General features: G+C 33.8%; 1 protein-coding gene across 2 annotated transcripts; it reads right to left on the bottom strand.

Annotated features, from left to right (window-relative positions):
- Nucleotides 1-314: 314 nt before the first annotated feature.
- Nucleotides 315-16,056, bottom strand: LOC107454368 (heart- and neural crest derivatives-expressed protein 2). Of its 2 annotated transcripts, none has more exons than XM_016071556.2 (3): nt 15,903-16,056; nt 4,668-4,875; nt 315-1,568 (listed from the first exon to the last, which is right to left on the bottom strand). In XM_016071556.2, the coding sequence occupies exons 1-3, from the start codon at nt 15,979-15,981 to the stop codon at nt 1,097-1,099; spliced, it is 759 nt and encodes a 252-aa protein (XP_015927042.1). In that variant the 5' UTR covers nt 15,982-16,056; the 3' UTR covers nt 315-1,096. The 2 variants fall into 2 exon arrangements, with proteins under 2 accessions (XP_015927042.1, XP_015927043.1); XM_016071557.3 differs by having other exon boundaries at nt 4,668-4,872; nt 15,903-16,041.
- Between the last annotated feature and the right edge of the window lie 354 nt (nt 16,057-16,410).

Below are 16,410 nucleotides of genomic sequence, written 5' to 3'. Positions count from 1 at the left end.
ATTCAATTATTTTTTTTACCACTTTTGTTCTCAACCAAGAACTTTCTGACACGTGCACTCATGACTTAACTTTCCCGAGATCTTTGCGAACGATGTTACCAGGTTTCCATCTTAAAATGTTCTGATTTTTACAAGCAAAAAAAAAAATGGTTGCTCCTTTGGTAGAGTTTCCTTTGCAAGCCTTTCTTATCACATATATATTATGCCATCTGTGCTAATCCAACAATGCAACGATAATGACGTACTAGCAGCAGAAGTATTGCACTCAATTCTTAATGATCCTCATTACTTTTTATTAAGTGTGAGAAACAAAATAATTTATTTTTTCTTTATTTTGATCTACACAAATATACAGAAACGTCCAACACATTTTCAAACACATCGTTAAATCTATGTCGTAGGTTAATTGAATGAACAGGGATCTTTGCAAACACCCATCGTCATTTTATGGTGCATCAAGCTAATTGGAGAAGAATTTTGAAATCAGCCAGACATTTTTATGGATCATTGCAAAGAGCATAGATACCTTTCGAATTAGAAGAATGTAATTTTTAAGCGAGATGACTCATTGTTCAATGAGTTTCATTTATTTCAGCTAGTTAGCAATAAATTTATAGAAAGCTTATTGCAAATAATCACATATTAAAAGTTTAATAACAATCAAATTCATTCTGATTCCTTACACATTGTCTGATTAGCACAAAGATACATCGGAGATGATTGGCCTGAAGGTATATAAAGAGCCATTATCCTAAAGTATTGTAATTTGTAATGAAAATTTATTGCAATGGGCCGAAACAAATTCCATCAGAAACATACAGATTCATTGTGTCAAGCCTAAAAAATCTCTGGCAGGTAAAAAAATAATAAAATAAATAAATAAATAAAAGTTAAGCAGTAAAAATATTTCTAATGAGTCCTTTGCATTGGAAAACAGCAGCGACGTTTGCAAGAAGCCAGATTTTTCAACTAGCCTGACGGCACTTGTTTTAGTCTTGTTTTTCAGTTTGATATAGAGTACTGAATGATGTTTGAAATAACAAAGAAAAGTTTTAATATATCTACATCCAATGTATGTACAGTGTCGATTCTATTCTCAAAAGACTCTCTCCTCTTGTCCATCTGTGTGGTTGGATTCACTGCTGAGACTGGACGCGGGAGAACTGGCTTCGGAGAGTCCGTCCTCGTGATGTTCCGCTTTTATACAGTTCGTCCTCACCCCGCTCCCCGTCCCTTCCTCACAACTCGGATCGTTCCTTTTCTGGTACTCCAGTATCGAACTCAGGAGTTTTATGTACTTGATGGCTAACCTCAAGATCTCGTTTTTGCTCAGCTTCTTGTCCGGCGGGTGGGTAGGGACCAGCCGCCTCAGGTCAGCGAACGCCCCGTTCACGTTCTGCTGTCTCCAGCGCTCTCTGCTGTTCGTGAACATTCTCCGGACGAGTTTCCTCGGGACGCCACCCCTACTCTGTGCGGGCGGAGAAAAGTCACCCCTCTGCACCAGGGCCGTAGAATGACTGCCGCCGGTCTCCAAGGGAAGTCGACAACGGCGTCTGGACAACCTGTTCCTGAAACAGAAGGTTACTTCAAACGCATGCAATTATTAAAAAGAATATTATACTTCACACTTAGTTTCAGTGTTTCAAAAGGAAAAAGTGAGCCAATGAACGATATACTTTTGAACATCTTGCACCGTTAAAAAAAATGGTAACTGTCGTTGTAGAGTAGAAAAAAATTATTATAAAGCATTGCGTGAAATAAAGATTTTTACTTACGTTTTAATTTAAAATAATAGCTTCGTAAGTTCAGTTTTGCTTTATTTTATAAACATACATCATCGTGTCTATGGAAGTCATGCTCATTTTCGAAATCTTGAGTTGAAAAATTATACTATCGTTCCAGAAATACAGATTCAATAAATTATTTAAATTTCTAAGCAGCTCATTTACTTTAGTAAAATATATTCTGTGCATGTTAAGCGTTAACCTAATACATCTGGCTATTACTAACAATAACAAAACGTTATTTTGATAAAAAAAAATTAATAGCAATCAGTAAATGATACCAGTAAACCATACTTGATTATCATTAGTAATAACCGGTAGTATTGACCCATTCATTACACTGACCGTAACACATATACCATAAGTTAATTAAGAAATTCGGTTTGTTGCAAATGTTATCGGCATTTTTCTATAAAATTGGAAATAGTTTTAGCTTTCTGTCTGGCTCATCACAATCAAAACTCATATAATAAGTTCAAAATGTAGAGAAAACATGGAAAAAAACATAGAATAATGAAAATAGAAAAGAAAATAGAAAATATATATATATAAAGGATAAGATTATGTATAGAGTAGAGCACATGAGCACTCTTTTGACAATCATTTTGCATAAATGTGGCTGTTGATGAATTTCCTCCATCAACGCATGGGTAGATGTGGGCTTGTTGGCTTCAAGTAACCCCCATAGAACAAAACCCGAACGATATTAAACCGTTAGCTAATTTTGATCGCTACGGATGCTCAGCTTGTGTCAATAATTCATTCAACAAACCCTTTTTACTTCAATTCAATTGTAGGTATATGAGCCATCTTCTTGTAATTCTTCCACTCTTTTCGCATTGCTTCATTTGAACGTCTCGTTATTGGAACGACCTCCCCAATTAATCCTCCTTTCAGCCATTCTTTTTCACAGTAGCTATAATCACGATCCACAACATTTACAAACTGAAGCAGCCTCATTCAGTTCGACCATGAAAACACGTTGTTATTTCGTGTGCAGCTTTACTGACTGTCAGCTGTTAAAAACTGCTTTCTTTCCTGGTTGTCAACACTACATTCATTAATACTGCTCCCGGCTCACACCGACAGCAGTGCTGACGTAAAACATCAGCTGTGGTCGACGGATCGGGACGATGTTAGAATCCCATTAACATTAGGCTAACCGTAAAAAGTTTTCGTGGTGTTTCTCTCCATGTAAAGCAAATTTAGGTGAGTATCATCAGAAGGTTTTCCACGAAGGCTAGTTTGCCCTCATCTAGGAGATCCTTTGTCTTCTGGTTTGGGTTCGAAACGACAAGAAAAAGAAGTTGAACATGGATAGTCGTAAACTCAGAATTAAGTGGGCCGGTCATTCAATAAAATAAAATTGGCCCACACTATATACATTGGTTTTAATTTATCTGGCGTGTCTATTCGCGAAAATAATATGTACTTTTCATAATAATTATTTTTTTTTCAAACCAATATGCATTTTTTGTCAACTTTTTTTTATTTGTGAGATAAAGATTATTCGTTTAAACATAACTATAATAACAGAGTACTTTATAACTATAATTAGAAACTTTATGTAGAGACTTTGAAGAATGAAATTTAAAAAAAAAAAAAAAAAAAATCAACATTCTAATTTGTGGCAATATTTTTTTGAAAAAAAAATTCAAATGAATGTTAGATAAGTTCTAGAAAGAGTCATTGGACGAAAATTTTATTTATTTATATTAGAACTTATTTTAAAAGACAAATTTTGCCTAGATTTACAGTACTTTATATCAAAACAAATATATGTATTTCATTACCGTCGTTGAACAGTTGACCCAATTATGGGGTCACGACTACCAACTTCAACTCCATAGCCTTGTCATTTTGAACCCAATCCAGAAGACAAGGGAACTCCTGAATCAAGTATTGGGAAAAATTTGCCTTCATGGAGAACTTTTTGATGGAACTCATCCGTATTTGCGTTACATGGTGAGGAAAATCAGGAAAACTTAAACAGTTAGCCTGACGGCAAAGTTGATTCAACCCATGATCCGTCTACCATTGAGTATATTTTACGCTAGCACTGTGGTCGGTGCGAGCGGGGGGCGGAATTCGTATCGACCCACCATCGCTGGGATTCGAACACGGCTTACCTTATTTTAAGGAGAACTCTCTATCTCCTGAGCCACCACGACTCCATATATGTATTTAGGAGAGAGAGAAAATTAAATATACTGAATGTTCCTTAGAAATATTTAAATAAAATGAGGTGTATAGTTCAAAATTAACTGCGGCAACATTGCGACCATGACGCTTTCAAAACAAAGGAAGACTTAAAAGTTAACATAATACACAATTTTTGAAGTTAAATTTTTAGCTTTTTTTTTATGTGTAAAAATTATTTACTTTACCATCATTTTACTATCCCACATTATCCCGGGCAAATGATGAAAGTTAAATATTAGTCTTTGAATGATAGTTCTTAAAACAACGAACAACACAAATTCGAATGCGGGATTGCACGCGTGTTTTGTGCGATTGTATATACGATGGTTGTTGAATCTGCATGGAATAAAGAGTAAAAAAAAATGGTGTATCACTTTGCGTTGTCCCTTGTTTTAAAAACTATTATACAAAGACTAATATTTAATTTTTTTTTTATTTGCCCGTGGTATTTGGGATAGTAAACTGATGGTAAATTAAATGATTCTCACAAGTAAAAAAATTGAGATTTCAACTTAAAACGTGGGTATTATGTTCTGTTTTAGTTCCTTGTATTTATTGATGAAATAAAAAAAATATATGTTAATTTTTGGCATTTTTTTTTCTTCGAAACAATTGGTAATAGAAGCGGTAAAAACTTTCAATTTTTGAAAAAAATGCATTAAGGAGTGAATAAAGTGTCACCTTCCTGTCCTCCTGCAGGATGATGTGTCCCAAGAGGATGAGAATGACCAGGAAGAAGCGGCACCGTCCTCTGAGGGGGAGAGAAAAACGTCGTCAGGATCGGGGACTGTACTGTCAGAGAAACAATCTTCCGAATCAGTGAGGGAAGGAGTGCGGGGTGGAGATTCTGAGGGATGGCCAGCCACTTCCATCGGATGCCAGTCTGCTGCTGTCAAAACAATAACAATTAAGAACGAAACAATAATAATATCCCAACCACCATCCATAAACAGTCTGCAAAAATTTATAAACTTACATTCGTGTATTAGTGGGTTAAATGAGTCGATATATGTTATAAATTCAACGATTGGCTAAATGAGACGACATATTATATAAATATAGAATATTTATTATATAGAGTAATATATTAGCACATTATAATAATCAGACCAATCCATTAGACGCTCTGTAGTTTTTTTAATAATGACATGTTTTGCACGAGTTTATGGGCAATACTTTTATATTTAAATATACATGTAATGGGGTTTTTATTCAGGAGATTTTTTATGTACTTCCTATTTGCATTTATTTTTAACGTATTGCATGACAATGTTAACCCATTGGTACAGGAGTGTAAACAAATTCAAACCAGGTTCAGACGCGTAAAAATAATAAAGCTGTATAGTTAAGTTAAAATGTTTCGATTTTATTACACTATAATAAGAAATCTTTTCCCCCTGTTTTAAAATTGAAAGAATAGTGAGTACACATAGCGCAATGACATATCGAACATTCAAACTATCAAAACGCAGACAAATTATTGCGAAATGACTTTTTTACTGCCTGCTATAAGCCACGAATAGGTTCTCCTTAATAATTTTCTTTCAAAATATGGATGCTATCCTCTTCATTCTTCAAAATTCAAGAGTTTCAGTACCTTAAGTTGCTACCGGCTTGATCAATATTTCATAAATTTTTAATTGTTTTCAGTCATTAATAGGATTGAAACTAAACAAAAATAATTTGTATCTTTGCATTCGTAGATATGTAATAATCTCTGAAACGAAAAAGAAAAAAAAAGAATCGTTTATTTTGTTAAACTCGTAGTCAAAAGTTGTTCATACAGAATGACTGTTCATACAGAAATGATCTCTACTGTTATCGTTTAAAAATCGTTTTAACGATATCGTGTGTCTGCCTACAACGATATAATTGTCATCTGATTTGATGTAAAAGCGCTCTTATAAATAATCTTGATTACAAACCATGATTGCTTAAAATCATGATTACGTCTTGATTGCAGATGATGATGATGCAGCCATAATCCAACATATATTGCTTTTCGATAGTGTTCTATTTTATCGGACGACATTTATTTCGGCATAAAACTACGATTTATGATAGATGAATGTTAATAAAATTATTTAATGCTAAATGAAAGTTACTTCATATGTCTCATTCAATTCAAATGTTGATTTTTTTGTGTGCAGTCATGAATGCTAAAGAATGTATAAAATTTCCGGTAAAATTGAATAAATGACATTTTTCAACTTAACAAAGAAGAAGAGAATGTTATTTTTGTGACTTCCACTAAAAGTTTTTTTTTTTTAATTTTGTTCAAATAAAAGCTTTGAAAAATTACATTTTAGTTTAAAAAGATTTGGAGATTTTAAATTTCAGTGAAGCAACATTTAAGGAAAGTAACTCACGCGCACTGACTCTGAACTTTACTAAGCGTCAATCTATCATATATATATATATATATATATATATATATATATATATATATATATATATATATATATATATATATATATATATATATATATATATATATATATATATATATATATATATAAATATATATAAATATATATATATATATATATATATATATATATATATATATATATATATATATATATATATATTTTATATATATATATTTATATATATTTATATATATATATATATATATATATATATATTTATATATATATATATATATATATATATATATTTATATATATATATATATATATATATATATATATATATATATATATATATATATATATATATATATATATATATATATATATATATATATATATATATATATATATATATATATATATATATATAAGTTGTTAAGTAAGTTGCGTCTATATTCGAGTGCGTCTCATCATTTGGCCAGGGACTGTAATTAAAGACCGAATACTTCTTCAAAAAATTCATCGTAAGGGTGCCGTCCACAAAAGATGTCTCACTATTTTTGAATCCCCTCCTCTTTGTCACAAAATGTCATCTCCGTGTCACACTATATTATATAATTATATGCAAATGCATGCAAACTGTTTTCATGGCATTTGCATAACACTATTCATGATTGAATGTGTATTTATTTTTATGCGCAATTTCCTAAATAAATAATATAAAGATATTTAATGCGCTCGTTTTACTTTTTATCAAAATGGGGAACCTTCTTCCTACTGTCACAAATGGTAACGTTTCTGGAAGCCTCCCCACATTGTGACGTCATTTATGAACTCCCCTCAAGGAAAAAAATAGCAAGAAGTATTGTAAACAATCATTTCAACCCTTTTATACATTTCAAAAGTACCGAATACTATTTATAGTGTTCGCATAGCTTTATTTTCTTTTTCAAACTCTATGAAATTTAATATATCACTTTTAATTTGAAAGTTATAAAAACGAGTTTTCTTCTGCATCTTTAAAGTTAGTTCTTACTTAGTTTTACACTCAGTTGAGACATTTCGTTCATTGCACGAACCAACCAATCGTTGGAAGTAGAGACAATTGTTCAAATGAAACCACCTCCCATTGAATAATCAACGGAATCATGGTTCAGGCTTAACAATCACTAAAACACAAACTTTTCTTTTTTCAGTTGGTAGTTTTAATTTCCATGCATTTTCAACACGCGACATATTAATAAAACAAAAATTTCAAACGATCAACTACAATCCATGGCCATATTAGTAGACGCACTATAAGTCCTTGTTTATACGTTCATACGTTCAAAATAAATTTCAAACAGGAAGTATAGGAAAAATCTTCCGAATAAAAACCCATTACATGGATGTTTAACTATAAAAGTATTGCCCATAAGCTCGCGCAAAACATGTCATTATTAAAAACACTACTCATCATTGGGTCAAATTATTATAAAATACTAATGTCATACCTGATAAAATATATAAACTGCTGTTTGTAGAAAATGCAACACCATGAAAGAATCATCAGAATCAAATGAAATTTAATGCAGAAACGACTTGTACTGATACAAATAAATGATGAAATTTTCAAAACAAAAGAAACAAATTAAGCGTCCGAAATCAGTATTTGGTGCAGCCACCACGCGCTGCAATAAGTGCTGCTATACGACGTGGCATGGAGTCAAACAGATGTTGAATATCTGCTTGAGGAAGAGAATTCCATATCGCTTGTATGCGCAACCAAAGTTCGTCTTTGGAAACTGCAGGACGCGGATCACGAGTGAGACGCCGACCAACCATATCCCACACGTGCTCAATAGGCGACATATCCGGCGAATAAGCAGGCCAAGGAAGAAGTTGCATGCGTTGTGCTGAACAGAAGTCTCTAACAGTCCGCGCAACATGTGGGCGTGCATTATCCTGCTGAAAGATAGCTCCAGGGATGCCTTGAAGGAAAGGAACGACTTCGGGCTGTAGCACTTCACGGACGTATCTGTTGCTATTGAGATTACCCTCAATTCGTATCAAATTGGATCGTCCATGATACGAAATCGCACCCCAGACCATAACTCCGGGTGTTCGACCACTATGTCGTTCAATAATACACTCAGGAAGGCAGCGTTGACCGGCATAACGTCTAACACGAACACGGCCATCATGGGTCCACAAATTGAAGCGTGATTCATCTGAAAAGACAACTTGGTGCCAATCAGCTCGCCAGTCTCTGTGCTCAAGAGCCCACTGCCGACGTAGCCGTCGATGATCCGCCGTGAGGGGAATCCTGTATAATGGCACCCTTGCACGCAATCCACGGCGCAGCAGACGACGACGAATTGACGAAGCCGACAATTGTACACCTGTAGCAGTAGACCAATGTGCTGCCAGCTGCCTGGAGGAAGCTGTGCGATCATTCACCGCCATGCGGAGCAGGTGTCGATCATCGCGCTCTGACGTCACCTTCTGTCGTCCAGTGCCTGTTTTTCGAGTTGTTCGGTGCTCGTCGGTCCACTGCTTCCAAACTCGCATCACTGTGGAACTGTTCCGCTGCATACGAGCTGCTATTGCGCGATAGGAAAATCCTCCTTCTCGAAGGCCGATTATCCTCCCTCGTTCAAACTCCGTAAGTTGCTTGAATTTCTTATTCTTCCGTCGTGGAGGCATACTCAGGTCTCACTAAACGTTTGCCACTAACAAATAATCATAGACTATTTTCAACGTCCCGCTACAGCACTTTATTTATACGCTTTCAGCATCAATTCAGAGGGCGCTGCGCGCGCCACGCACGCGCGATGGCTCTGAAACTTTATTAATTTGCATAATATCCTATAATTGACATTTGCTGCGAATTTCATTTGATTCTGATGATTCCTTCATGGTGTTGCATTTTCTACAAACAGCAGTTTATGTTTATATAATGGATCTAATAATAATGCGTCTAATAATAATGCGTCTCATAATTTCGCCAGAGACTGTAGTTTACTTATTAAAGCTATTTTGTGTTTTCTGATATTTGGAAAAATTGCGTACGTCACGCAGTTCTCTCAATGTTTGACAAAAAAAGGAAAGAATTGCGTCTTTTTCGAGGGACGTTTCAGAAAAAGAAAAAAGTTTCATGGATGGGACTTTATATTAACGAAGAAAACTGCATACTACATAATAATAATAATAACAACATACATATCTATGTTTAAATCTAAGTCAAAAACATTTTTTTAGAGTTAGAAATGCTCTCTTGATATAAAGAAACTTTTTCAGATAAAGAGTTTTTCACCGATAGACCCATTTTTGTGCCTAAATGTTGCAAGGTTCATGAGAAAAACGTATTATTCATTGCGTATATTTTTGAGTTCATATTATTTTATGACATTTTTTTTTTAAATTTTCAAGCTGTAGATCTCTGTTCATGAAATCTCTCTTTTTTAATCCATTAGCAACTGGTTTGTTACGTATGTATGATTTCTGGGAGGCAGGCTTTTGGGCAAAATCATGTTATCAGATCAGATTTTAAGGATTTTAACCACGCGAAACTCTGTTAAGCTTTTAATATGTGTGAGTATAAACTATAGCAGTGTCGCTACTAGGCCGAGATAGCCTGGTCGGTGGGGTGCCGGGCCCCTTGTCCAAGAGTTCGTGGGTTCGGTCCCCGCCGGTCGAAGACTCCCCGTGTAGTAAATGGTGACTGATGCACGTTAAATCTGTCGAGTCGCAAAGTCCTCCATGTTCCCGTAACAAATCAATACCTCTGGGGGTACTGATCCAGGAGTTTCCCTGTCTTCTGGATAGGCTCAAAATTACAGGGCTACGGTGTTGAGCATTAGTAGTCGTAAACCCAAAAAATTGGGTCGGCTGTTCAACGGCGGTCATAGAAAAAAAAAGAAAAAAAGAAGAACTATAACAGTGATTGCTAACGTACTTATTTCTGTGAAAAACTATAAAAAAAAAACTTTATCGAAATATTCAACGAGTGGACATTAAATGTCTAGTCAAAATGTGTGTTATCACGTATCTCGTTTCCTACTTGTCACAAAACTGTCCTTACCCTCTAAGCAAGTGACATCATTTGTGGACGACCCCTATACTAAAAATGAAAGTTATTATAGTTAAGTGAAGAAAAACCAAAGAAGTGAACATACATCGAAGAGAGAGATCTACTTTTTGTTTTTATAAAGAATGAGGCTGCCCTTTAAAATAGCGTTTAGAATGGAGGAAGGATACAAAAGGATTTATCAGCAGAAGATATGTTTATTTAAAGTCACCCAACTCTCAGATAAGAGTTTGTTTTGGCATTAACAATAATACTATTCCTTCCTGAAGCCAAAGGAAACAATAAACACTTTTTTCTTTTTTAGAATACTGCCGCGCAAAAGAAAAATTAATGCAAGCAACCAAAAAATTCAATATTTCGCATTCCTATAGGATGAACTACAGTCTCTGCCCAAATGAGGAGACTTCACTCTTAAGATTCTATATGTAAAATCTTAAGTGATACTCTATACAGCTTTTACGAAACTTGTTTGCACTCGTTTACATTCGTGTATCAATGGGTTGAATTAGAGATGTCGACGATTCGATACATGAGACGATATATTATATGAATATTTATTACATCAGGTATTATATTAGTATATTATAATAATACCTGATTAGAAAGATAGATTAACAATTAGATGTTGCAAGATGTACAGTCCCTGATCAAATGATGAGACGCACTCTATGTAAAGTCTTAATGATCAGGTGATACTCTATACAGCTTTTTTGTTTATACGCGGTTTGCACTTGTATACGTTCCTGTATCAATAAGTTAAATTAGAAGACATATAATATAAATTTGACTATTGGATAAATTCGACGATATATAATATAAATATAGAATATTTAATATACCAGGTATTATATGAGTATATTATAATAATTAGACCCAATCATGAGACTCACTGTTTTTTTTTTTTTAATAATTGCATGTTTTGTACGCGTTTAGAGTCAATACTTTTATATTGAAACATACATGTCATGGGTTTTTATTCGGGAGATTTTTTTTATGCTTCCTATTTTTTATGCTATTTATAACGTATTGCGTGACAATGTTAACCCATTGGTACACGAACGTAAACAAGTGCAAACCGGTTTCAGTAGCGTAAAAACAATAAAGCTGTATAGTATCCATCACCTGTTAATTAAAATGTTACATAGAATCGTATGGTGAGTCTAATAATATGGCAAAGGAGTGTATAGGTTGCAGAATCATTTATTTTTGCAAAAATAAAATTTGTTTTATTAGTTCTCTGAAATTCTTTTAATCGAATGAAAAAAGGTTTTTTTTTTTTTTTTTTTTTGGAATCTATCGAGAATCACGTTTCAATGACATCGTAGAATCTCTTGTCGCTCCATAACGGATTCAATAAAGTGTTGCTACAAAACATGCGAAGTATCATTTGAAACTGCCCTACATAAAATATCTACTGACCCATCTTATGGACGATGATCGCATTGTTCATTGCAACGAACTATAATTATCTCGACATTTTTTATTAACATGGATTTTTTTTTTCCGTCTCCGCAGAGTTAGTTTCAGAATGGATAAAATTTAAATTCACAGTTACCGAGGCAAAGTCGCTCACACATTTTATGTTTTAACTTTATATTTAAATTTTGTTTACTAAATTAAAAATTAAAAAAAAAACTCGTTGAACTAGTTTTTTACCGAAGATATTATTATAGGCATTCATTTCATTATTTTAATTCTATACATTGACTGAACCTAGTCAATGTATAGAATCACCTGTATCATGAAAAGTATTATTATAAAAATTTAACTTGTGAAATAATTGTGAAATGATTATTTTCATGATACAATAGTGTATAATCGCTCCCGTGCCACAGGCCCTGGGTTCGATCCTCGGGCCGGGCAAGGTGGACTCAGCCTTTCATCCCATTAGTGGGTCGATAAATGAGTACCAAGCATGCTTGGGAGCTAAACACTGGGGGTTTCGCGCTCGGCTGACCACCTAACCGGAACATCTGCTCCTGCACCCCAGAGTCCAATGGTCAAAAAAACTGAGATGGGCACAGTAGGCCTTGGCACTGTACGGGCTGTCGTGCCGCTGAAGTTAGTTTAATAGTGATATAGTTTAATAGTTTAATAGTAATATCACGCGATAACTTTGTCATATAATAAAAAGAACAACACTTTAAAGTTATTTTTGAATTGTAATTCAAATCAGAGAAGTAATTTTACGAGAGGATAATATAAAGAAGGGATGATAAATAAATATGACTAACACATTTCTGTTATAGAAGAATGGATACGTGTACTGTTAAAGATCGTTATACTTTAAATGCTGATTTGATTTACATAAACATCTGATATAATATGTTTATAAATAAGGAAACGGTTTGCTCTGTTTTATTTATTTTAATTGAAAATAGTGCCTGATACGAAAATGGTTCTTTCTTAAAAATTATTCACTCGAAAAACTTGAGTCAATGCATTTACAGTATGCATAACAGTTTCTAAATGATGTTTCTTTTCTATACTTTTTCAACTCTTACTTCACTCTTTGTAAACTCTACATTCTATATACTTTCTTCGATCAAAAATAGTTTTTAAATAAGTATCGAATGGTAGTGAAACTTTTTTACCTTTCGAAGATATTTTTAAAATTTTTACTCATAACGAGGATTGAAACGTTTTAATGCTTTTTTAATATCAAAAACAAGAGATGTTAGGTCCTACCATTTCTATTTTGCTAAAGTATATTGAAAGAAAAGTAATTTCAATTATTTCTTCATTGACAACTCTCAGTTTTAACTACAGGGGGGGGGGGGAAGGAGGGGATAAACTCTTAGTAGTTCTTAGTATTTTTTTATTTTTAAATTTTGCGAAATTCTATTTTTTTATTAGTTTTTATTAATTGTTATATTATTTTTACTTCTGTGAATATTATCTTTAAAATTTTAAGGCAATTGTGTTTTGTAACAACTGTTTTTTTGTAATTAATTAATCAATATTTAATTAATACAGTTTTAGTTCCAAAGTTAAAGAAGAAATCTGTTCTCTGAAGCAAGACATCAATTCTTTATTCTCACGCAGTTAACCCTTCTAGGGCGCAATCAGACTATTTCTCCCTTCATGGCATCCCTACATGTTTAGTTTTCTAAAAATCTAAAACTAAACATTTGCTCCAGCTTGTCAATACGACTTTTTTTTTCTGGAACCGTGGTGGCTCAAGGGATAGAGCGCTCGCCTCCTAATGAGATGAACCGGGTTTGGATCCAGACGATGGCTGGTTGATTAAAATTCCTCACCCCGGTCACACCGGCCACAGAGTGGACGTAAAATATCCTCAGTGGTAGACGGATAGTGGGTTAGAGTCCCCTTGTCGTCAGGATAACCGTGGAAGGCTTTCTTGGTTTCCCTCTCCATGTAACGAAATGCGAGTTAGTTTCATCAAAAAAGCCCTCCACGAAGGCAAACATCTCCCTATACTTGATCTAGGAGTTCCCTCGTCTTCTGGATCGGGTTCGAAATGACAAGTATACGGAGTTAAGTATTAGTAGTCGCAAAACGACGAAACGACGGTGCTCCTGGATGCAGCCTGAGGGGCCGAATCTGAACTAAACTACACTTAGTAGTCGTAAATTTGTTCGACTGTTCAACAGTAGTAAAGAAATAAAATAAAAATGCGTCTTTTCTAATCATTCTTAAAGCAATCCTTAAATCGAGAGGAAGGAAGACCAGGGAATAAAGGTATATCGAAAGGTTAAAAATAAAATCGTATAATGACGTCAGGACGGGAGAAGGAGCATTGCAACTAAACGTGCATAAATCGAGCTTGTTTAATTCAAGATATTCGGCGTTTCATTTGAACTTTTTGTTCGATCTCTGATCGAGAATTCTGTATAAAATGATGCAACAAATCTCAGTAAATATGAATTTTTACGGTTGTTTTTTTAGCACGGTTTAATTTATTTGCAGTAAAAAAACTCTTCTCCTCCTTAAACTTGTAGATCCTACACTGAGAAAAAAAGTATGGTCAAAACTCCAAGTATATGGTAAAATTTACCGTGTTTCTGGCTCTATGGGAACACCCAGAAGCTCGATTATTTTTACCGAACCCAATTTAATTGCATATTATAAAACCAGATTAACAACAAACTATAGTTTTAGAACACGTGAGAAAATTTGGTAATGTTAACCATAAAAACCATTTATTCTATTAAATTTAATTTTCAGTTTAATATATTTTACTAAATTTGTGGTAATAAAAACTATAATTTATCAAATTAAGAATTTCCGGTTAAACCATTAACATATAGACGGAAAAATTACCAAATGAATGATTTAAATACCATATAGTTTGGCTTTATTAACCAGATTTATGCTTATTTAATTTTTTTCTTTTAATCGTAAATGTTATTACCATACAGAAATTTCTCCAGAATTTTTTTCTCCGTGTATAATGCAAATAAAAAAACCTGGATGATTTGCGAACAAATTTCAAAGTAGTTTCTCAATGGACAAGAAGTATGGAAAACAGAAATTCTCTTTTTCGCAGAAAATTCACAGCTCTAAGGGTAAAATTAGAGAATTTCGGCTCACGGCCAAATGTAGCTTTTATAAAAACAGACTTCTATCTCACACCTTTTAAGAAGCCACTGCCTTCAACTTGACAGCGGTAATAGCAAGACCAATCATTTCAGAGAGATGAAAATTCCCCAGGACCAGACCAGGACATACGTTCCCAGTAGAAACTGCCCGGATGTCATGTTGTCACCAAAACACATGTTCGAGTACCCCGCACTCACCACACATGTTATGAAATTGGGATGGGTGGCAATTGAGGACAATCTAAGAACTGTTCTCTACATTCAAGATGGCTGCCAGACCTTTGATGTGATCCATGGACACGAAAACAACAACATAAAAGTGGCCAGTTCTTCAAAAATAAAAAATTTTAACCGATTAAAAAAATTTTAGACATTTTAATAACGTAAAACTTTTTCTTTAAAAATTATTTCTAAAAACGTGATATGGATCATTTCTAATGTAATGAAAAATTTTAAAGAAGCAATTGTGAAATAAAATAATTTTATAAAATATTAATAACAATAATTTCATATTTATTAAAATAATAATGATGGACGTGGGATGCATTTTAGACGAAAATGTTGAACATCGGGTGGAGACCGGCAGGTCATATTTTAATAGTCATTTCTTAGATTTGTGGTCAGTCGTGACCGTTTATTTTCCTCTTTTTTTTTCATCCGATATCCGGATATCCGATATCCATCATATTTTTCCGATATCCGATATCATTCCGCAGTCACTGCACATGCATTTTTAATTTTTTACCATTCTTTATAATTGCTTCATTTTCAGTCAGCACACTTTTGTCACATAAATTAAAAAATTTTGTATCATTTATGTTTAAATAACTACCAAAAAGAAATTTGAGTTGATCCTAAAATGAATGAACATGAGGAGCGATTTCATTCTTATAAAATGTTAAACACTCACCGAAGGATTTCAAGTCAGCAGATTTTTGTATTCCAGTACCATCCCCTTCGATCACAGAATCTTCATAGACCAGCCTCATATTCACTCTCTGTTTCTCAGTTACCAGAAGAAAGACAATTTTAGGGAACGGAATGGGGTGTCAAGGGGGCGGGATGTCGGGGGAACTGCCTCATCCACCAATCCACGAAGAGTAGGCGGGTCTCTCTTCACGAAGCGACCATTCATACAATAATTTCCATTTTCATCACAACCTTTGATTGGTTTTCGATCCTTTGCATTGTCACACATTACAAATGATTCCTTGACAGTCTGTCAACAGAAATATTTTTAAAATCTTTTAAATGTCTCATCCTAAAAGTTTTTATTTATGCATATTTTATATTTTTACTTCGAAGATAAAAATATAAAACAGTGAAAGAAAAAAGAAACAATAATAATAATAAATAAAATAAAATAGAATTGTAATGCAAATGTGTACTGAGGGCGTTTTAATGCCTACACTACTCTA

This window comes from Parasteatoda tepidariorum, chromosome 5 (assembly GCF_982258835.1).
Source record: "Parasteatoda tepidariorum strain Cologne lab strain chromosome 5, Ptep-v5.0, whole genome shotgun sequence".
Classification (NCBI taxonomy): domain Eukaryota; kingdom Metazoa; phylum Arthropoda; class Arachnida; order Araneae; family Theridiidae; genus Parasteatoda; species Parasteatoda tepidariorum.
Note: the sequence above shows the minus strand (reverse complement) of the source record. Positions and strands in the feature narration are given on the sequence as shown.

Excerpts from the sequence above, each read along its gene's own strand:
- LOC107454368 (XM_016071556.2), bottom strand. The coding sequence starts at position 15,981 with ATGAGGCTGGTCTATGAAGATTCTGTGATCGAAGGGGATGGTACTGGA. Across the intron at positions 4,876-15,902 it reads TGCTGACTTGAAATCCTTCG|CAGCAGACTGGCATCCGATG; the intron begins GTGAGTGTTTAA and ends TTGTTTTGACAG. Across the intron at positions 1,569-4,667 it reads TCCTGCAGGAGGACAGGAAG|GAACAGGTTGTCCAGACGCC; the intron begins GTGACACTTTAT and ends CTTCTGTTTCAG.